The 22,269-nt window shown below is 45.9% G+C and overlaps 1 protein-coding gene across 1 annotated transcript in view; it reads left to right on the forward strand.

Annotated features, from left to right (window-relative positions):
• Nucleotides 1-881: 881 nt before the first annotated feature.
• RFX7 (regulatory factor X7) overlaps nt 882-22,269 on the forward strand; it is a 133,170-nt gene continuing 111,782 nt past the window's right edge. The window contains exons 1-2 of the mRNA XM_030191678.1: nt 882-1,562; nt 18,769-18,851. Of these exons, the coding sequence (XP_030047538.1) occupies nt 882-1,562; nt 18,769-18,851 (764 nt within the window). The remainder of the gene's footprint in view (nt 1,563-18,768; nt 18,852-22,269) is intronic.

The raw sequence follows: 22,269 nt of genomic DNA on the forward strand, positions 1-22,269 counted from the left end.
CCACCTTGAGAAGTTCGGAGGGCCGCTATATTCTGGCGGAGATAGAGATTGAGGGTCATACTCTAGTGCTCTGTAATGTATATGCCCCAAATGTATATGATAAGAAGTTTTTTCAGGGACTGATCTCCAACTTGTCAAAATTTAAAGGGGGGAATATTATCCTGGGAGGTGATTTTAACTTAGTGGTTGACCCCCAGCTGGATAGATCCGGTGCTGGTGCCAGGGGTTCGGGAGGGGGTGCTCGAGCCTTGACTTTGCTCTGTGATGCATTAGACCTTGTGGATGTGTGGCGTGTTTTACACCCATCGGACCGAGATTACACCCATCTTTCCAGAGCCCATGCATCCCAATCTCGCATAGATTATCTATTTGTTTCAACTCCCCTGTTTTCACAGATGGTTCAGGCTGAGATTGGTCCCTATGAGGTCTCAGACCATGCTATGATCTGGCTAAGATGGGGGAGGCCTGTGAAGGGGGGTGGACTGCGCCTTTGGAGATATCCCCTAGACCTAGTAAATGATCAAAAATTTCAGACATTTTTAGCAGAGAGGATAACAGATTATGAATTCCATAATGGGGTTCATAGCCAGCAGCCGACACTTTTTTGGGAAGCGGAAAAGGCTGTCTTGCGCAGAGACATAATCTCTTACTGTGCTAGAACTCGACGGATTCGAGACAGGGAGATCTTGAGGTTAGAATTGCAGGTCCGCAAATATAGGAAACTGTATGGTAGGAATGCTACTGCGGAGAATAAGTCACTGCTTTTGATTACGCAGCAAGAGCTCAACGAATTGCTGCATCGGAGGGCGGTTAAGTCCCAATTTTATTATAAATATAAGCTATTCCAATACAGCAATAAGGCAGGGAGGTTGCTGGCGAATATGGTGCGGAGTAGAAGGGGAGCCTCTAGAATTTTACAACTGAAGGATTTAAATGGAAAGTTATTGAGAACGGATCAGGGTATAGCAGATCGATTTGGCCAATATTACGAGGCCTTATACGCAAGGCCGGTAGATGAAGGACTGAGTGCTGATATGTTTTTAGAGTCGGTACAGTTGCCCAAGTTGTCCCCTCGCCAAATACAACGATTAAATAGCCCACTTGAGGAAGGAGACCTTATGTTGGCGTTACAACAAAGTGCTTCTCACAAAACGCCGGGTCCAGATGGCTACCGAGTGGAGTTTTACAAACAGTTCTATGAACATATCAAGAGACCGCTCTTAGCTTTGTTTAATTCCATGATAGAGGGGAGGACTGTGCCTGAAACCATGAAGACAGCTCAGATTGTAGTTATCCCGAAAGATGGTAAGGACATGGCAGACCCTGGATCGTATAGACCAATCTCTCTTCTCAATGTGGATGCCAAGTTGTACGCTAAGATACTGGCAAATAGGTTGGCCCAGGTACTCCCGGACTTGGTAGAAGAGGCTCAAGTGGGGTTTGTGAAGGGGAGGACAGCGGTTCGGAATCTTCGTGCAATTTTGGCCTCTTTAGAGACAGTGCAATATAAGAGTCTGGCTTCTCTGTTGATTAGTTTTGATGCAGAGAAAGCCTTTGACAGAGTGAGCTGGCCTTACTTGTTTGAGACTTTGAAACACTATGGCATTCAAGGATCGTTTTTAGATGCGATACAAGTGTTATATCTGGAGCCAATGGCTTATGTGTGGGTGAATGGGGTCTGTTCTCGCTCATTTCATATCTTTAGAGGTACTAGACAAGGATGTCCGCTCTCTCCTCTCCTGTTCGTTTTATCTTTGGACCCCTTGGTCAGGGCGATACAAACTCATCCAGAGATCAAGGGAATCCCGATAGGGGCCTCGAGGTTTCTTCTGTCAGCCTTTGCGGATGACTTACTGGTGCATTTGACACAACCATCCCAGTCTCTCCCGGCTCTGTTGGAGCTATTCCAAGAATTTGGAGATTATGCAGGATTCAAGCTTAATTATATGAAATCTCTGGCATTGGCGTCCTCAGATGACCAGAAGAAGGAATGGGGGCAGGCTTTCCCACTTCGGTGGGCACGAGGGTCATTTCGCTATCTGGGAATATGGTTGTCTATGACCTCAGCGGATCTCTATCGATTGAATGTGAATAGATTGCTAAGTGGTACAGAGACAAGACTGAAAAGTTGGGTGACACTGCCCCTTACACTTTATGGGCGCATTCAGCTGTTTCGGATGGTGGAATTCCCTAGATGGCTTTACTGTCTACGGATGTTACCAGTCCTTATCAAACATAAAGATCTCAAAGTCTTACATCGTTTACTCAGACGATATTGCTGGGGGGGGGGGAAAAAGCTAAACTACCACTACCTCTGTTAATGGGCAACTGGAAAGAGGGGGGCCTGGGTTTGCCAGACTTGAGAAGATACAATAGGGCATGCTTATTGCGTTACTTTGGTGACTGGTTTTTTGACCGTGAAGATTATACACCCCGTAGAATAGAGGCTCAATTTTTTGCTCCTTGCCACTTTTATTTTTTGTTACAGGCACCTGGGGCTCGTATACCTGAACACCTAAGAAATAGCCTGTTGCTAACATCTTTGCGGTTTCTTTGGAAGGACCTGATGGGTATTTGGGGTATATCGAAACACACATCAGATATGTTACCCATTTGTGGGAATTTATTGTTTAAACCGGGGATGGACAATAAAACATTTCAGGCTTGGGGACGCTTGGGCATTAGTCGTCTGGAGCATCTTTTAAACCAGCATGGGACGCTATTAAGTTTGGGCACTTTGGGTATTGGCTATGACATGAATAACATTTTTGCCTATAATCAAATTATACACTATGTGAAGACGGTAGATTCAGAGGCTTTGAAACATAGACATTGTCACCGAATAAGACAGTTTTTAACAGGAGGAGACACAGAACGACTCTCGGTCTCTAAGTTGTATAAGATCTTGGGGAAATTGCCACTTCTAAAGGACCGGGAATTAATACAAATGCGATGGGCCCGAGATTTAGCGAGACCAGGGCTGTCTTTGGATTTTGATATGTTAGTTTCTAGAATTCCGGAGATGACTGGCAATGCAGGTTTCCGTGAATGCCAATACCGAATTTTGCATAGAGCATACCTTACAAAAGCTCAAATTTTTAGGATGGGGGGGGGGGGGGGGGGGTGGAAGACCCACTATGTGAAAAATGTGGAAGATTACCTGGGTCATTATTTCACTGTTTGTGGGAATGTTTTCGGGTACACCATTTTTGGGGGGAGGTTCTGCAATATCTGTCCTCTCTGTTGGGCTCTGGAGTAGTGGACTCCCCGATGGGTGTGTTGCTGGATAAACATGAGGTGTTTGCACTGCAGGGCATATCTGGAAGACATCTGATCCGTAGGGCCTGTTTGGTTGGCAAGAGGTTATTACTTTGTCAATGGGTGGGCAGTGCTCTCCCGGATTTCTGGCACTGGAGGAATAGATTCCATGAACTAATGTTGTATGAGCGCCGAGGGGTGGGAGGTTCGAAGAGGAGGAGGAAGGCCTTTTTGGACATTTGGGGCCCATATATTCAGACACTACATACCAGAGGTAGAAGTCTAGTCCTGAATTCCCTTTGATTTTACAGCGTGATACATTTCTGGAAGATATCTCAGGGTGGGTTAGGAGGGGAAGGGAGGGTAGATGGGAAGAGTATGATATAGAATGATGGGAGTATGGGAGATAGGGAAAAGAGGATGACATTTACAACTATGATATGTTCCTCCGGCCCTGTGGGTGTTAATTTGTTGATGAATCACAACTTTGACATATGATGGAGGAGACATGGAAAGTAGTGAAACACAGGAACTACATGTACTGACTACAGAAGGTTGACAACATTCCATATTTATTTTCATTATGAATCTGGTTGAACAATGCTTCGATCACTGTTTTGATACAGTCCAAAGGTTCCTGTAAAACTTCCTTGATAGTCATTCTGTACAGATTTTCTCTTCAATAATGGATATGGTCAATAAACATATTATAAAAAAGGAAAGGGAGGGGGAGGGGGGAGGGATTGGGAGGGGGGGGGGAATAAAATGTTGATGATAGAAGTTCAGATGTATTAGTACAGGTCTGAAATGTTTGCCACTGGAGTTTTAAGGATTGGCATGATATTGTATCATTTATGCTTTCATCAATAAAAATACTTTTACATAAGATCAGTAAGACCCCCCCCCCCTTTCTTTTGTTCTTGAAAGTAATTCCTGAGAAAATATTAGTGTTTAAGGTTTTTGAAAACTTCTCCTACTTGGTCATGTTCTGTCATTACCCTTTTAAGTAAATCAAGAGCTGCTATGCTGAACCTTACAGAACGCCAGGCAGACACCACACAGATGTATGTAAAGTAGGAATATAGTTCCCAAACTGTGATCCACAGACCATTGGGGGTCTACCACAGTTTATACAGGGATCTGTGACAACCCCCCCTCTATTCTGAATGTCATTGGCTGGGGACTAGTTTTCTCTGCCTTTGTAGAGCAGCTGCATGACTAACATAGTAGATGACGGCAGAGAAAGACCTGTACGATCCATCCAGTCTGCCCAACAAGATAAACTTATATATGCTACTTTATGTGTATACCTGACCTTGATTTGTATCTCTTAAATAATAATAGTGAATTATACATCCATTATTATCCCAAGATCTATTTATTACTATAGTGCATTCATCTTGCTAGTGTTTTAACATTCAAACATATTCATCATTCTCCACAATGCTACGACGACTGTTATTAGGAGAGTGATTGATAATAAATCTTATATCCTCCTAATCCTATATTGTTCACATCTTCTTCTGTTATACAGGAACACAATTCTGATGTCAATAGTCCATGTGGAGCAATGATTTGTATCTGCCATTTTCAGGGCACAGACCGTAGAAGTCTGCCCAGCACTAGCCTCGCCTCCCAACCACTAGCCCCGCCTCCCACCACCGGCTCTGCCACCCAATCTCCGCTAAGCTTCTGAGGATCCATTCCTTCTGAACAGGATTCCTTTATGTTTATCCCACACATTTTTGAATTCCGTTACTGTTTTCATCTCCACCACCTCCCTCGGGAGGGCATTCCAAGTATCCACCACTCTCTCCATGAAAAAATGCTTCCTGACATTTCTCTTGAGTCTGCCCCCCTTCAATCTCATTTCATGTCCTCTCTTTGTACCGCCTTCCCGTCTACGGACAAGGTTCGTTTGCGGACAAGGTCTAGCTTGACCCTTCCCTGCCTAGAACAGCAGCCTCACCAGACCAAACCATCTCTCCCTTTTTCAGAGCAATGGCACCATTGGGACTGTCATTTCCTCCTATTGGGCATATGGGCTTGGCATTGGCATTAGCATCAGCTCTACTATTAGGTGGGGAAGGAAGAGTCAGAGGAGTAGCAGTAGTGCACTGATATAGGAGGACAAAAAATAGAATATACGGGACACGTCTAATCAGGGCTTTTTTTGAGGGGGTACTTGGGGGTACTGAGTACCGGCACCTTTTCCATTTTCTGCTAAAATTGACTCATGGGTCCCCAAGTTTTAATAAAAGAGCTCAGGCTCTACACACCAATTCTGCCTTGTCATAGATTCTGTTACTGGTTTCAGGGGGCCTGGCTATTGTGGGGTGGGTCCCATCAGTGATCACCACACCCCAGAAGGCTGGCCTGGCTTTTGAATATTGGCTCCTTTTTTGCTAGAAAAAATGCACTGTGTCTAATCCACATAAATCAAGTATGCCCCAGTAAGAGGCAAAATATATTTGAAGGAGAGGAAGCCTCATATGGCTCATAATCAGTCTACCATGCCAGCACTGTCTTTTTGTTACTATTATAATGACAGCTGCTCAAGGGTTAAGCAGGTCTGAGAAATCCAAAAACTAAGACAATGAAGAGCACTTAAAACCTGGCAGAAAAGAATTGAGCTAGCTTTATTTATTTGTTTGTTTATGCTGCTTCTGTCAAGGAGCACTGCAACTGGTAGAAACAAAAATGACTTGTCTGAATCTAGAGTAGCTTATGTTGGTGCAGCTTTTTCTAGCATATTGCCTCTTTTGAACTCCATCAGTCGCAAGGATTTATCACTGGGTAAATTTATAAAATAAGGCACTGTGCAACTCAGACATGTTACTATGTGATAGTGCTGACTATAGCCAGTGATAAATGAAGCCAGATTTACTCTTTAGCAAATGTTTAAAAAGCTAACTCATCACTACTTTAAAAAAAGAAATCAGGTTCCTTTATAAATAAATTGATTTTGACACTGGATTACTTCCGTTAACCCCAATAATTTCGCATTTACTACAAACTGTATATTCTTCTTACAACTTTGTAATTCTTTTTCTCCGAGGACAAGCAGGCTGCTTGTTCTCACGACTGGGTTGACGTCCACGGCAGCCCCCACCAACCGGAAGAACACTTCGCGGGCGGTCCCGCACGCAGGGGACGCCCAGCGCGCATGCGCAGCATTCTTCCCGCCCGTGCGCAACCGTTCCCACTCAGCCCCGGAAACCGGATTGCGGCCTAGCCGAGGTTTTTCTTTCTCTGCATACGCATTCGCGTATTTTCTTTTTTCAATTGTTAAAAAAAAAAAAGGGAAAGTGTCCTCGTCGTTCTTAGCCGCGAGGGTGCTTCGTTGCGGCCTTGTGGCCGCACGGTCGTTTTCTTTTTCAGGTGTGCCTTTTCACCGCCACCATCGACGACTTTGACTTCACCGACGCGATTTTTCTGTTGATGTCCTTGAAGGTCCCGAGCGGATTCAAGAAGTGTGGTCGGTGCGGCTGGCAGATCTCGCAAACCGATACCCACGCTTGGTGCCTCCAGTGCCTAGGGCCGGAGCATAATACCAAGACGTGCACCTTGTGTCTCGGCTTAAAGAAGCGGACACAGGTGGCGAGGCAAGTTCTTCGGGACCGTCTTTTCGGAACTTGCGCCGGCCCTTCGACGTCGACTTCATCGGTGTGGATGGCAGGATCTTCGGTACCGGTACTGATGTCAACGAAATCGGCGCTGACTCTGGCACCGACCCCAGGAGTACAGGTACTGTTGGCCTGCCGGTGACGGCGGGGGCCACTCCCTCTACCCAGGGCCATCGGGACTGAACCCTGTCGGATCCGATTCCTCGAGGCCGGGGGGTTCTACCTCCTCTTCGTCTCTGCCGCCGAGCGCATCTAAAGAAAGCCAAGAAGCACCGTCATCGGTCGCCCACAGCGCACGGGACTGCCAGCTCCGGCACCTCGAGGGAGGACGCCCAGGAAGCGGCAGTGCCGAGAGGAGCGTTCCCCCTCGGTTGAACAGGTGTCTCTGCGTCAGTCCGAGGGTGCTTCGGTACCGTCTCCTGGACCCGAGCAGCTTCCGGCACCCACACCCACACCGGCCCCCCTGCCTTTCCCGACAGCGGGCCTGGACGAGTGCCTCCGAGCCATCCTTCTGGGGATTCTGGAAGGGCTGATGCGCCAGGCTCTGCTGGCACCGGGGGTGCTTCCGCCACGCAGGTGGAGTCCCCGCCAACGTCGATGGAGGGAGCTTCATTCCCGCTGGCGCGGGAGTCCACCGCTCGACGCCATCACCGGGGACGTGGTTCCTCGCAGTCGAGACGGGCCCGGTTGAGGTCTGAGCTGCAAGAGCTCATGTCCGACACCGAGGAAGAGGCCTCGTGGGGGGAGGAGGAGGACCCCAGATATTTCTCCTCAGAGGAATCTGTGGGCCTTCCCTCCGACCCCACTCCTTCACCGGAGAGGAAGCTCTCGCCCCCTGAGAGCCTCTCATTTGCCTCCGTCAGGGATATGTCTATTTGCATTCCCTTTCCCGTGGTCACCGTGGATGAGCCGAGGGCTGAGATGCTCCAGGTCCTCGACTATCCATAACCACCTAGAGAGTCCTCAAAGAGACACTGCTTCGGAACTGGCTGAAGCCATTATCTAACCCCACCATCCCCAAGAAAGCGGAGTCCCAATACAGGATCCACTCTGACCCAGAGTTGATGCGGCCTCAATTGCCTCATGACTTGGCGGTCGTGGACTCTGCTCTCTAGAGAGCACGGAGTTCGAGGGATACCGCCTCGGTGCCCCCGGGGCGGGAGTCTCGCACTCTGGACTTGTTTGGGAGGAAGGCCTACCAATCTTCCATGCTCGTGACCCGCATCCAGTCATACCAACCGTACACGAGCATTCACATGCGGAACAATGTGAGGCAACTGGCAGACCTGGTCGACAAGCTCCCTCCGGAGCAGTCCAGGCCTTTTCAGGAGGTGGTCAGGCAGCTGAAGGCATGCAGAAAGTTCCTGTCCAGGGGTATCTATGACACCTGTGATGTGGCATCTCGAGCTGCGGCCCAAGGTATAGTGATGCGCAGACTCTCCTGGCTGCGTGCCTCTGACCTGGACAACCACACCCAGCAGCGACTGGCGGATGCCCCTTGCCGGGGGGATAATATTTTCGGCGAGAAGGTCGAGCAGTTGGTGGACCAACTACACCAGCGGGAAACCGCTCTTGACAAGCTCTCCCACCGGGCGCCTTCAGCATCCACCTCTGCAGGTGGACGTTTTTCCTGGGCCCGGCAGGCTGCTCCCTACGCCTACAGCAAGCGTAGGTACACCCAGCCGGCCCGAAGGCCTCCTCAGGCACAGGGACAGTCCCAGCGCGCTCATTCCCGTCAACAGCGTGCGCCTAAGCAGCCCCCTGCGCCTCCACAGCAAAAGCCGGGTACGGGCTTTTGACTGGATTCATGGGAACATAGCCGCCATCAAAGTGTCCGTACCGGACGACCTGCCGGTCGGAGGGAGGTTGAAAGTTTTTCACCAAAGGTGGCCTCTGATAACCTCCGACCAGTGGGTTCTCCAAATAGTGCGGTGCGGATACACCCTGAATTTGGCCTCCACTCCACCAAATTGCTCGCCGGGAGCCCAATCCTTCAGCTCCCATCACAAGCAGGTACTTGCAGAGGAACTCTCCGCCCTTCTCAGCACCAATGCAGTCTAGCCCATACCACCTGGGCAGGAAGGGCAGGGATTCTATTCCAGGTACTTCCTTGTGGAAAAGAAAACAGGGGGGATGCGTCCCATCCTAGACCTGAGAGGCCTGAACAAATACTTGGTCAAAGAAAAGTTCAGAATGCTTTCCCTGGGCACCCTTCTACCAATGATTCAGAAAAACGATTGGCTATGTTCCCTGGATTTAAAGGACGCTTACACTCACATCCCGATACTGCCAGCTCACAGGCAGTATCTCAGATTCCGCCTGGGGACACGGCACATTCAGTATTGTGTGCTGCCCTTTGGGCTCGCCTCTGCCCCACGGGTGTTCACGAAGTGCCTCGTGGTGGTCGCGGCGTATGTACGCAAGCTGGGAGTGCACGTGCTCCCGTATCTCGACGATTGGCTGGTCAAGAACACCTCAGAGGCAGGGGCTTTCCGGTCCATGCAGTGCACTATTCACCTCCTGGAGCTGCTGGGGTTTGTGATAAATTACCCAAAGTCCCATCTCCAGTCAGTCCCATCTCTGGAATTCATAGGAGCTCTGCTGAATTCACAGACGGCACAGGCCTTTCTTCCCGAAGCGAGGGCCCACAACCTCCTGTCCCTCGCTTCCCAGACCAGAGCGTCTCAGCAGGTCACAGCTCGGCAGATGTTGAGACTCCTGGGTCATATGGCCTCTACAGTTCATGTGACTCCCATGGCTCGTCTTCACATGAGATCTGCTCAATGGACCCTAGCTTCCCAGTGGTGCCAAGCCACCAGGAATCTAGAAGATGTCATCCGCCTGTCCCTCAGTTGCCGCAATTCGCTGCACTGGTGGACACTTCGGACCAATTTGACCCTGGGACGTCCATTCCAAATTCTGCAGCCCACGAAGGTGCTGACAACGGATGCATCTCGCCTGGGGTGGGGAGCTCATGTCGATGGGCTTCACACCCAGGGACTGTGGTTCCTCCAGGAATAGGATCTTCAGATCAACCTCCTGGAGCTCCGAGCGATCTGGAACGCACTGAAGGCCTTCAGAGATTGGCTGTCCTACCAAATTATCCAAATTCGGACAGTCAATCAGGTTGCAATGTATTACATCAACAAGCAGGGGGGCACCGGATCTCGCCCCCCTGTGTCAGGAAGCCATCGGGATGTGATGTTGGGCCTGCCAGTTCGGCATGCTTCTCCAAGCCACATACCTGGCAGGCGTAAACAACAGTCTGGCCGACAGACTGAGCAGAGTCATGCAACCGCACGAGTGGTCGCTCCATTCCAGAGTGGTACGCAAGATCTTCCGAGAGTGGGGCACTCCCTCGGTGGACCTTTTCGCCTCTCAGACCAACCACAAGCTGCCTCTGTTCTGTTCCAGGCCAAAGGCACACGGCAGACTGGCGTCGGATGCCTTTCTCCTCCATTGGGGGACCGGCCTCCTGTATGCTTATCCTCCCATACCTTTGGTGGGGAAGACCTTACTGAAGCTCAAGCAAGACCACGGCACCATGATTCTGATAGCGCCTTTTTGGCCCCGTCAGATCTGGTTCCCTCTCCTTCTGGAATTGTCCTCCGAAGAACCATGGAGATTGGAGTATTTTCCGACTCTCATTTCGCAGAACGACGGAGCACTTCTGCACCCCAACCCTTCAGTCTCTGGCTCTCACGGCCTGGATGTTGAGGGCGTAGATTTTGCTTCGTTGGGCTTGTCTGAGGGTGTCTCCCGCGTCTTGATGTTTCTAGAAAGGATTCCACTAAAAAGAGTTACTTTTTCAAGTGGAGGAGGTTTGTCCTCTGGTGTGAGAGCAAGGCCCTAGAACCTCGTTCTTGCCCTGCACAGAACCTGCTTGAATACCTTCTGCACTTATCAGAGTCTGGTCTCAAGACCAACTCAGTAAGGAACCACCTTAGTGCGATTAGTGCTTACCATCATCGTGTAGAGGGTAAAGCCATCTGTGGAGAGCCTTTAGTAGTTCGATTCATGAGAGGCTTGCTTTTGTCAAGGCCCCCTGTCAAGCCTCCAGCAGTGTCATGGGATCTCAACGTCTTCCTCACCCAGCTGATGAAACCTCCTTTTGAGCCACTGATTTCATGCCATCTGAAGTACTTGACCTGGAAGGTCATTTTCTTGGTGGCAGTTACTTCAGCTCGTAGAGTCAGTGAGCTGCAGGCCCTGGTAGCTCATGCTCCGTATACCAAATTTCATCATAACAGAGTAGTCCTCCGCACTCACCCTAAGTTTCTGCCAAAGGTGGTGTCGGAGTTCCATCTTAACCAGTCAATTGTCTTGCCAACATTCTTTCCCAGACCATATACCCGCCCTGCTGAACGTCAGTTGCACACATTGGAGTGCAAGCGAGCGTTGGCCTTCTATCTGGAGCGGACACAGCCCCACAGACAGTCCGCCCAATTGTTTGTTTCTTTCGACCCCAATATGAAAGGGGTCGCTATTGGGAAACGCACCATCTCCAATTGGCTAGCAGATTGCATTTCCTTCACTTATGCCCAGGCTGGGCTGGCTCTTGAGGGTCATGTCACGGCTCATAGTGTTAGAGCCATGGCAGCGTCAGTGGCCCACTTGAAGTCAGCCACTATTGAAGAGATTTGCAAGGCTGCGACTTGGTCATCTGTCCACACATTCAGGTCACATTACTGCCTCCAGCAGGATACCCGACGCGACAGTCGGTTCGGGCAGTCGGTGCTGCAGAATCTGTTTGGGGTTTGAATCCAACTCCACCCTCCAGGACCCGATTTTATTCTGTTCAGGCTGCACTCTCAGTTAGTTGTTCTTCGTAGGTCAATTTTTGTTATGCCCTCGCCGTTGCGAGGTTCAATTGACCTGGGTTCTTGTTTTGAGTGAGCCTGAGAGCTAGGGATACCCCAGTCGTGAGAACAAGCAGCCTGCTTGTCCTCGGAGAAAGCGAATGATACATACCTGTACCAGGTGTTCTCCAAGGACAGCAGGCTGATTGTTCTCACCTACCCTCCCTCCTCCCCTTTGGAGTTGCGTTTTTTCCTCATTCCTTTGCTTGTCATTCAACTGAGCGGGAACGGTCGCGCACGGGTGGGAAGACGGCCGCGCATGCGCGGTGGGCGTGCCCTGCGTGCGGGACCGCCCGCAAAGTTTTGTTCCGGTTGGTGGGGGCTGCCGTGGACGCCAACCCAGTCGTGAGAACAATCAGCCTGCTGTCCTCTGAGAACACCTGCTACAGGTATGTATCAATCGCTTTCCAGCAGTCTAGTCGTGATGTTATCATGGCATGGACCACTGTGGTCAGACTCGTCTTTCCAGTATATGGGGAGAGATTTCATAGCTGCCATATGTGATGAAGACAATTTTTAAAGGTTGTTTGAATTTGCAGGCTTAGAGTGAGTCTAGCAGTATCCCAAGATTCCTGACTTGTGATGTTATGGGGAGTTCATAATTCCCAAAAGGTATTTTGAAGTCAGGTATTTGTCCAGTTGTGTTAGGTACCCAAAGAATCTCTGTTTTACTTGGGATCAGGCAGAGCTTGTTGTTGTTTTGCCCATTCCTGAGTTGCAGTTAGCAGGCAGTCAGTTTACTCAGAGCTGTGGGTAGATCTGGTTCAGTGGGTATGAGTAGATGTAGAATTTTGTGCCCATTGACCAAAGCAGCTCAGCCAGATGCTTGAGGTAGATATTAAATAAAATGGGAGACAGTATGGATCCCTGTGGCACTCCACAGTTTAGTGCCCAAAGTAATGATGTGCTGCTGTCGAACAGAACTGATTGTTGTCTGTCTAGGGATCTTCTGTCACAGAAAGATGTAGCCTATTATTACATTATAGCTTTTTGTTTTCCACCAGGTTTTGAGCCACCTATTACATGAATTTTTGAGACTGCAAGGTTGACTTTTGAGATGTCCTCTTGAAAATTCATTATGATGAATTTATCTTCACAAATTAAAAAAAAAACAAAACAGGGCAGAGCAGGAGAGGGTTAAGTTGGAGGAAAACTGGTTTCATTTCATAGAATGTACTGTCTTAACTCCAGGAAGAAGTATACACATCAGCCAGACTGAAAATGAATTCTTCAGAGGCTAGAAGGCTTCCTAGATTTGGCATTCAGGTCCACCCGCTCTCTGGCTGCAAATTTTATTTTTTTCTTTTTCAGCAAAATAAGTATCAACGTAGTGCAGTTTTAACCAATGCAGTCGCAGTGCTGACCTTCCTACTGTGCCTTGTCTATCTTTACACCTTTTCTTGAATGTTTTTTAAATGTGATTGCAGATTCTCTACATGAATTTCCAATAAGCTGCTTTTGGTTGTGTGAGAAAGACTCTACTACCAGAGGTGGAGGAACACAGGACCCTACAAAAGTAGGAGCAGGCAGGAAAAGTAGGGTAAAGGAATGTCCTTTCCAAAAACATGAGGGAGTCAAATGGGTCTTCACACACAGTGTTTATTCCAACAAATAGACTCAACATGGCACCATGTTTTGGCGCCTAGCTCAAGAGTCTTAGCTGGAGTATGTGATCTCAAATAGTAACACTGTTAAATTGAACCTTCAGAATTAAAATGCAGGAGCTAATCTGCCCGAATCGGTGTACAGCAACACGGTGTAAAGCAAAAAGCTCTAACTCTGCATCTCTCTGACCTAAATTTCATATCTGCAGCTCATTGACAAGACAGCATGTTTTCCCATAGCGAATGCCAGTCTGGTTTTAGTTCTGACCTCAAGAGCAAGGGTCTAATTTAATTGCAGGGGATTTTTCCTGTTTGGTTTTCTTCATCAGAATCTGAGTCAGAAGAGACAGCTGCCCAGCATGTGGAAATTTCTGCTGTTTCTCCCTTTTTATTTTGTTCTTTTTGCTGTGTTTCAGATTAGTGTGCTACTTATTTCCCATCTTAATGTTAGATTTCTATGTATCGGGTCTCTCCAAAGTCCCTGCCAGTGCCTGAAGTAAAAGTCTGCAATTAAGTGACATTACTGAGAATCTCTTGTATTTTCTTAAATATCCAGAATCAACATGTTGCAGTTTGCTCTCATAATGGGCCTTAATTCAGCTCTGGATAAAGTTAGTCTTTGTACTGGGGACCCAGCAAAATATCTATCTATCTATCTATCTATCTATCTATCTATCTATCTATCTATCTATCTATCTATCTATCTATCTATCTATCTATCTATCTATCTATCTATCTATCTATCTAATGTCAAGCTTCTTTGGGTCACAACGGTTAAGTGCACGCTCCGGTTAACTGCATGCATTTCTTTGGTCCCAGACCCTTGCACTTAAGCGGATTGCACTGTATATAGGTATGTATATATATATTTGTTGCATTTGTATCCCTCATTTTCCCACTTATTTGCAGACTCAATGTGGCTTACATTACGCCGTATTGGTGATCGCCATTTCCAGAATGAGAAATACAAAGTGGTATTGCTTTAAAGTTCATAAGTGACAGAGTAAATTAAGCAGTCATGTATAGAGAGTTCATTCCGGCATGAGAAATAAAGTGGTATTGCGTTACAGTTCGTTAGTGACAGAGTAAATGAAGCAGTCAAGTATAAAGAGTTTGCTTTTGTCCAGTTCTGGCATAAGTTTTGTTGTCTGGTATTTAGGATGGATCATTGTGCTATGCCTTTTTGAACAGGTTGGTTTTTAGTGAGTTTCAGAAGTTTGTTAGGTTGTGCATTGTTTTTATGACGTTTGGTAGTGCATTCCATAGTTGTGTGCTTATGTAGGAGAAGCTGGATGCATATGTTTATTTGTATTTTAGTCCTTTGCAGCTGGGGTAGTGGAGATTCAGGAATGTGCGTGCTGACCTTTTTGTGTTCCTGGTTGGTAGGTCTATGAGGTCTGACATGTAGACTGGGGCCTTGCCGTGAATGATTTTATGAACCAGGGTACAAATTTTGAACGCAATACGTTCTTTGAGTGGGAGCCAGTGTAGTTTTTCTCTTAGGAGTTTGGCGCTTTCGTATTTCGTTTTTCCAAATATGAGTCTGGCTACTGTGTTTTGGACAGTTTGGAGTTTCTTAATGATTTTTTCTTTACATCCGGCATAGATTGCATTGCAGTAATCTAGGTGGCTTAGCACCATTGATTGTACCAGGCTGCGGAATACTTCCCTTGGGAAGAAAGGTTTTACTCTTAAGTTTCCACATTGAATGGAACATTTTCTTTGTTGTATTTTTCACATGGCTTTCTAGTGTGAGATTTCGATCAATTGTAACTCCAAGAATTTTCAGGCTATCTGAAATAGGATGTGGTTAGATCAGGGAACCAGTATGATACATTTTTAAATTTGTACTTCTAATGTTAATTGTGGCATTGAATATATATTTCTTTTTTACTTTTTTCTCTTGCACACTGAAAACATTTCATAATGTTAGTGGCTTCATTCCCATCTAGTCACTTGCTCGCTCTTCAGTCCACTGGGTTCCAGCCATTATACTGCCACCCTATATGGACATTAATGGTAGCTTAGTCCACTCCATCCGTCTATTTGCTCCTCTGCCTCTCCGAGTAGCAGTCATTTATCCGACCCCCTGATAAGTCCCATTCTTCCTTTCTCACTGACTTTGATGCCTGGCTTTCCTTCTTTCTTGAACCTTCATCTCCTTCCCTCATTCTTGGGGATTTTAACATTCATGCTAATGATCCCTCTGACTCTTATGCTTCTCAGTTTCTTGCTTTAACATCCTCTTTCAATCTTCAACTGTGCTCCACTGCCCCCACTCACCAGAATGGCCACTGTCTTGATCTTATTCTCTACTCAAACTGCTCACTTTCCAGTTTCTGTGCCTCAACTCTTTCCCTCTCTGATCATCATCTGATAACTTTCACACTTAAACACCCTCCTCCCCAGTCCTGTCCAATCTTAATCAATATATTTAGGAATCTTCAGGCTATTGACCCTTCTACTCTGTCCTCCAGTGTTTCAAATCTCTTCTCTACCACTATGTTATCCAAGTCTGTCAATGAGGCTGTCTCTTCCTATAATACTATTCTCTCCTCTGCTCTGGATACTCTCGCTCCTCCCATTCCCCATTCTGTAAAACGTACCAAACCCCAGCCTTTGCAGACCTCTAGAATCCGCTACCTACGTTCCTGTGCCCGCTCTGCCGAACGCCTTTGACTGAAATCCCGTGCCCATGCTGACTTCATACATTTCAAATTCTTGCAGACCTCCTTCCAGTCTGCTGTTTTACTTGCCAAACAGGACTATTACATCCAGTTGACAAATTCTCTTGGCTCAAACCCTTGACGTCTCTTTGCCACACTGAACTCTGTCCTCAAAGTGCCTTCACCTCCAACCCCCGCTTCACTTTCCCCCCAGACTCTGGCTGAGTTCTTTCATGATAAGGTTCACAAGATTAAATTTGAATTCTCAACCAGGTCACCGCCACGTCTCCTTCCCTTAGTCCATTCTCTCAACCCTTGCCTCCTTTCTTCCTTTTCTGAAATCACTGAAGAGGAAACTACACATCTTATTTCCTCCTCGAAACTAACTACCTGTTCCTCTGACCTATTCCCACCCATCTACTGAACACTCTCTCTCCTACTGTCATCCCTTTTATCTGTCATATCCTCAATCTTTCACTGTCCACTGCGACTGTTCCTGATGCCTTCAAACATGCCGTAGTCACACCACTCCTTTAAAAAAACCTTCATTGGACCCTACCTGTCCTTCCAACTATCGCCCCTTCTCCCTCCTCCCTTTCCTATCCAAGATACTTGAACGTGCTGTTCACCATCATTGCCTTGACTTCTTTCATCTCAAGCTATTCTTGATCCACTTCAATCTGGCTTTCGCGCCCTTCATTCAACTGAGACAGTGCTTGCTAAAGTCTCCAATGATCTATTCCTGTCCAGATCCAAAGGTCTCTATTCTATCCTCATCCTTCTCGATCTGTCTGCTGCTTTTGACACTGTTGATCACAGCCTACTCGTTGATACGCTGTCCTCACTGATTTCAGGGCTCTGTTCTTTCCTAGTTTTCTTCTTATCGTTCCCAGCGTACCTTTAGTGTATACTCTAGTGGATCCTCCTCTACTTCTATCCCACTGTCAGTTGGTGTACCTCAGGGATCTGTCCTAGGACCTCTTCTTTTCTCCATCTATATTCTTCCCTTGGTACTCTGATCTCATCCCATGGTTTTCAGTATCATCTTTACGCGGATGAATCCCAGATCTACCTCTCCACACCAGAAATCTCAGCCGAAATCCAGGCCAAAGTATCAGCCTGCCTGTCTGACATTGCTGCCTGGATGTCTCAGCGCCATCTGAAACTAAACATGACCAAGACTGAGCTTCTTATCTTCCCCCTAAACCAACCTCTCCTTCTCCCCCATTCTCTATTTCTGTGGATAACACTCTCATCCTTCCTGTCTCATCAGCTCGTAACCTTGGAGTCATTTTCGACTCCGCCTTCTCTGCACATGTTCAGCAGACTGTTAAAACCTGTCGTTTCTTTCACTATAATATCACCAAAATTTGCCCTTTCCTTTCTGAGCACACTACCAGAACCCTCATCCACACTCTTATCACCTCTCGCTTAGACTATTGCAACTTGCTTCTCACAGGTCTCCCACTTAGCCATTTCTCTCCTCTTCAATCTGTTCAAAATTCTGCTGCACGATTAATATTCCGCCAGTGTCGTTATGCTCATATTAGCCCTCTCCTCATGTCACTTCACTGGCTTCCTATCTGTTTCCGTATACAGTTCAAACTCCTGTTATTGACCTATAAGTGCATTCACTCTGCAGCTCCTCAGTACCTCTCCACTCTCATCTGTCCCTACATTCCACCCTGGGAACTCCGTTCACTGGGTAAATCTCTCTTATCTGCATCCTTCTCCTCCACGGCTAACTCCAGACTCCGTTTCTTTTATCTTGCTGCACCATATGCCTGGAATAGACTTCCTGAGCCGGTACGTCATGCTCCATCTCTGGCCGTCTTCACATCTGAGCTAAAAGCCCACCTTTTTGATGCTGCTTTTAACTCCTAACTCTTGTTCACTTGTTCAGAACCCTTATTTTATAATCCTCACTTTAATATTCCCTTATCTCTTGTTTGTTCTGTTTCTGTCCTAATTAGATTGTAAGCTCTGTCGAGCAGGGACTGTCTGTTTATGTTCAAATGTACAGTGCTGCGTTCGTCTAGTAGCGCTTTAGAAATGATAAGTAGTAGTAGCAGCTTAGTTTCTGATTTAATCTGTCACACTGACAACATTGTGGCCACTGGTGATAGTACAGCCTCTCTCCAGACATATGCAGACTAATAGGAAGGCATATTTATATTTTGTTTAATTTGATTAAACACTTTTTGATCTAGACAGCAAGGTGGTGTACAAGAGCCAAAAAGGCAGGAAAAGAGAAACGTAGTAAGAAAGTTTTAATTCCATTAGCTAACAGTAGATGTGTGCTTTATTTACGTAGTAACATAGTAAATGTTGGCAGATAAAGATATGCACCATTCATCCAGTCAGCCCAACAAGGTGGGCAAACTTGAATCTGGCATTCTGCACAGGTTCCATTTCTTCATTAATCTCTGTCTCTCCCTGCCAAGTTTGAGGCATAGACAGTAGACGTCTGCCCGGCAGTGGTCCTACTTCTGAAATACTGGAGTTGTTGTCAAAGCTCACGCCAACCTTGATCCTGGGATAGAAGACACTAGGAAGACAGCCTGGAGCCTAGATTGCAAACAAGCATACAAAGACAAAACAGTTAAGCATAGTAGCTGGCCTGCCAGCCTAGCAGAGAAGACCAGGCAGGCGGCTATTTCAGGTTGTCATCTGTCCTGCCAGTATTTAGTACTGTTTGTGTAAAAAATCATTGTAGTTTGGTTACTTATCTTGTCTGTGTTTCTTCCCTGTTTAGCAAGAAGTTGAGAAGTTTACAGACATAGAGAAGCTCTACCTCTACCTTCAGCTGCCTTCTGGTCCCAGCAGTGCAGAAAAAAGGTACTTGTTTATGAAGTGTCACAATAAGCTGTTCATAGAACTCTGATACAATTTCAAATACATTGTGAGCCTGATCATTCCTACTATATATTTGTAGTTTTACTCTGCTTCCTTCAGTACTCCATATAATTTCAGACCTGAGGGGGACCACCAGTTTAAAATAGCAGCCTTTGCAGATGACTTGTTGGTTTGTCTTCAGGAACCCCAACAGTCTTTGTCAGCTTTATTGGAAAATTTTTGAGAATGTGGCGTGTTCACTGGTTTTCACTTAAATTTGAAGAAGTCTGAGGCCTTAGCAAGCTCCGAGGAATTGAAGAGGTCATTGGAGCATCTTTTCTGCTTTGCTGGGTGTCGGGCTCCTTTAGATACCTGGTAGTGCCCCTGTCCATGGAGCCTCCTCAAATTTATTGCTTGAATGTGGATAAGTTATTGCAGGACACTTAAAATCAATTAACTTTATGGATACATCTGCCTCTAACTTTGATGGGTAGAATCCAGTTGTATCGAATGATCATTTTACCTTCCTGGCTTTACGTTTTACAGACCCTGTCTTTGCGTTTGCTATGTAAAGATGTTAAAGCATTACAGAAGCTGGTCAGCACATTTTGTTGGTTGTGTAAAAGACCTAAGTTAATGTGGAGATATCTGCTGTGTGTGGGGGGGAGGCTTGGGTATGCTGGATATAAAACTACAACCAGGTGTGTCTATTGCATCATTTGCGGGATTGGTTGCTTCGATCTACTAGGTACACAGATAATACTTTGGAATGTGAATATTTTAAGCATTGGTGCCCTATTGCATTGCTCATGCAAAGAGCTCAAAGCTTCCTCCTCAGGTCAAACATAGTTTGTTATTACATCCCTTGTGGTGTGAGCTGCTTGTGCCATAGGGACAGAATCCAAATAGTAATTTGTTTTTGTTGCTGGTGGGAAGCGTGGCGTTTCAATTTGGTCTTGATAATACGGTGTTTCGGCGGTGGCAATTGATGGGTCTGCAGCAGTTGGAACATTTTTTCAGGGAGGATGGAACTCTTTGTTTTTGAGGAGTTGCAGCAGCATTTTTCATTCATCTTGAGGGGCATTTTGCTTATTTGCAGTTGGTCAGTTATACTTGTAGTTTACCGACCACTAGTTTGCAATTTTGTTTTTGCTCTCATTTAAGAGAATTTTTGGATGGGGATGCAATAGGTCAAGTATCAGTTTCTTGGTTCTCAAACCTTTTGTGGAAGCAACTGCCCAATACAAGCTACATCTCACTTCAAGAAGCACGGACTAGCAAGTTGGGCAGACCTCTAAGGATTGAGCTTAAGACATCTCTGTTTGCCTCCATACTGAACTTGATCCATCAGAGTTGCAAGAGTGTCAGTATTGCATGATTTATCAAGCTTACTTTTTGTAATGGAGAGCCTTTAGGACCGATTGTATGACATCGCCCATTTGCCTGAAATGTGGGAAACAGGAAAATCGGTTTCTTTATGGCCTCTGGTCATGCAGAAAGATAATAGCTTTCTGGAGGGCTATTCTAACCTACCTCCAGCAAATTTTGGGTCATGCATTGGTGCTGTCTTTGGAAGGAGTCTTGTTTCATAGAGTCTCACTGTTTGGATCTAGAGGGAAGGGGGAGAGTCTCTTCTTGGGGAAGGCCTATATACTGGGGAAGAAATGCATCCTAAACCATTGGTTGCAAGACACACCTTCCCTGTTTTGGACCTGGCGTAGTAAATTATATGCTTTAATGACTTGGGAGGCTTGTATGGTTTGCATCTATGGGGGGGGGATGTGGGTTTGCTGATGAGTGAGGAGGAGGGGGTACATCTGTGTTTAGGATTTGAGGCCATAAGAGCACAGGCCTTAGGCCCCCAGTGTTTACTCAAGTTAGGTTTTATCATTCCCACCTTAGTAATTCCCTTATCCCTTATTTGTTCTGTTTGTCCTGAGTAGATTGTCAGCTGTCTCTAGCAGGGACTGTCTCTTTATGTTGACGTGTACAATGCTGTGTATGTCTAGTAGCACTGTAGGAATAAGTAATAGTAGTAGTAAATAAGGTAGTTTCACTGTGGAAGCCAAATCCAGAGACATTAGAACCCAATTATATGCTTTTATTTTTAGGGAAATTATCAGCTTAAATTAGTCAGCTTTTTTTTTACCCTTGTCCTTTGGACTTGCAGTTCAGTCAAAACTGGCTTCTACATGGCCACTATGCCATAAGTCTTCCATTTGGATGCCCAGTCTTGTAAGGTCCTCTTCACAATCCTCTTGCAATTTAACAACTTTGAATAACTTTGTGTCATCAGCAAATGTAATTACCTCACTAGTTATTCCCATCTCTAGATCATTTATAAATATGTTAAAAAGCAGCGGTCAAATAACAAATAACTGCAGAGGTCAGCACTATGATAACCAAAATTATTTACACTTTTATCCTAGATATACATTCACTGAACTCATACTTTCCCTGTAGTACTTTGTTGTACTGTTCTTGTTAGTATTGTTTATACCTGAATTCACTCTATATTTTTGTATTTACTATTATACTCAATAAAATATTTTTCTAAAAAGCAGCGGTCCCAGCACAGACCCCTACAGAACCTCACTATCTACCCTTCTCCATTTAGAATACTGACCGTTTAACCCTATTCTGTTTTCTATCTTTTAAACCAGTGTTTATTCCACAATAGGACATTACCTCCTATCCCATGACTCTCTAATTTCTTCAGGATTTTTTCATGAGGCACTTTGTCAAATGCCTTTTGAAAATCTAGATACACAATATGAACTGGCTCACCTTTATCCACATTTGTTCACGCCTTCAAAGAAATGTAGTAGATTGGTGAGGCAGGATTTTCCTTCACTAAATCCATGTTGGCGTTGTCTAATTAATCCATGCTTATGTATATGCTCTGTAATTTTTGTCCTTTATAATAGTCTCTACCATTTTGTCCGGCACTTACATCAGGTTCACCGGTCTATAATTTCCTGGATCTCTACTGGAACCCTTTTAAAAAATTGGTGTTACATTAGCCACCCTCCAATCTTCTGGTACCATGCTTGATTTTAAAGATAAATTACATATTGCTAACAATAGTTCTGCAAATTCATTTTTCAATCCTATCTGTACTCTGGCATGTATGCCATCTGGTCCAGGTGATTTGCTACTTTTCAGTTTGTCAAATTGCCCTATTAACATCTTCCAGGTTTACAGAGATTTGATTCAGTTTCTCTGACTCAGCATTGAATATCATTTCTGGCATTGGTATCTCTCCCACATCTTCCTTGGTGAGGACCGAAGCAAAGAATTCATTTAATCTCTCCGCTATGGCCTCGGTGCCCCTCTTACTCCTCTGTTATTTAGCGGTCCAACCGATTCTTTTGCCAGTTTCTTGCTTCTAATATACCTAAAAAAGTTTTTACTATGTGTT

The sequence above is a fragment of the Microcaecilia unicolor genome, chromosome 1 (assembly GCF_901765095.1).
Source record: "Microcaecilia unicolor chromosome 1, aMicUni1.1, whole genome shotgun sequence".
NCBI lineage: Eukaryota > Metazoa > Chordata > Amphibia > Gymnophiona > Siphonopidae > Microcaecilia > Microcaecilia unicolor.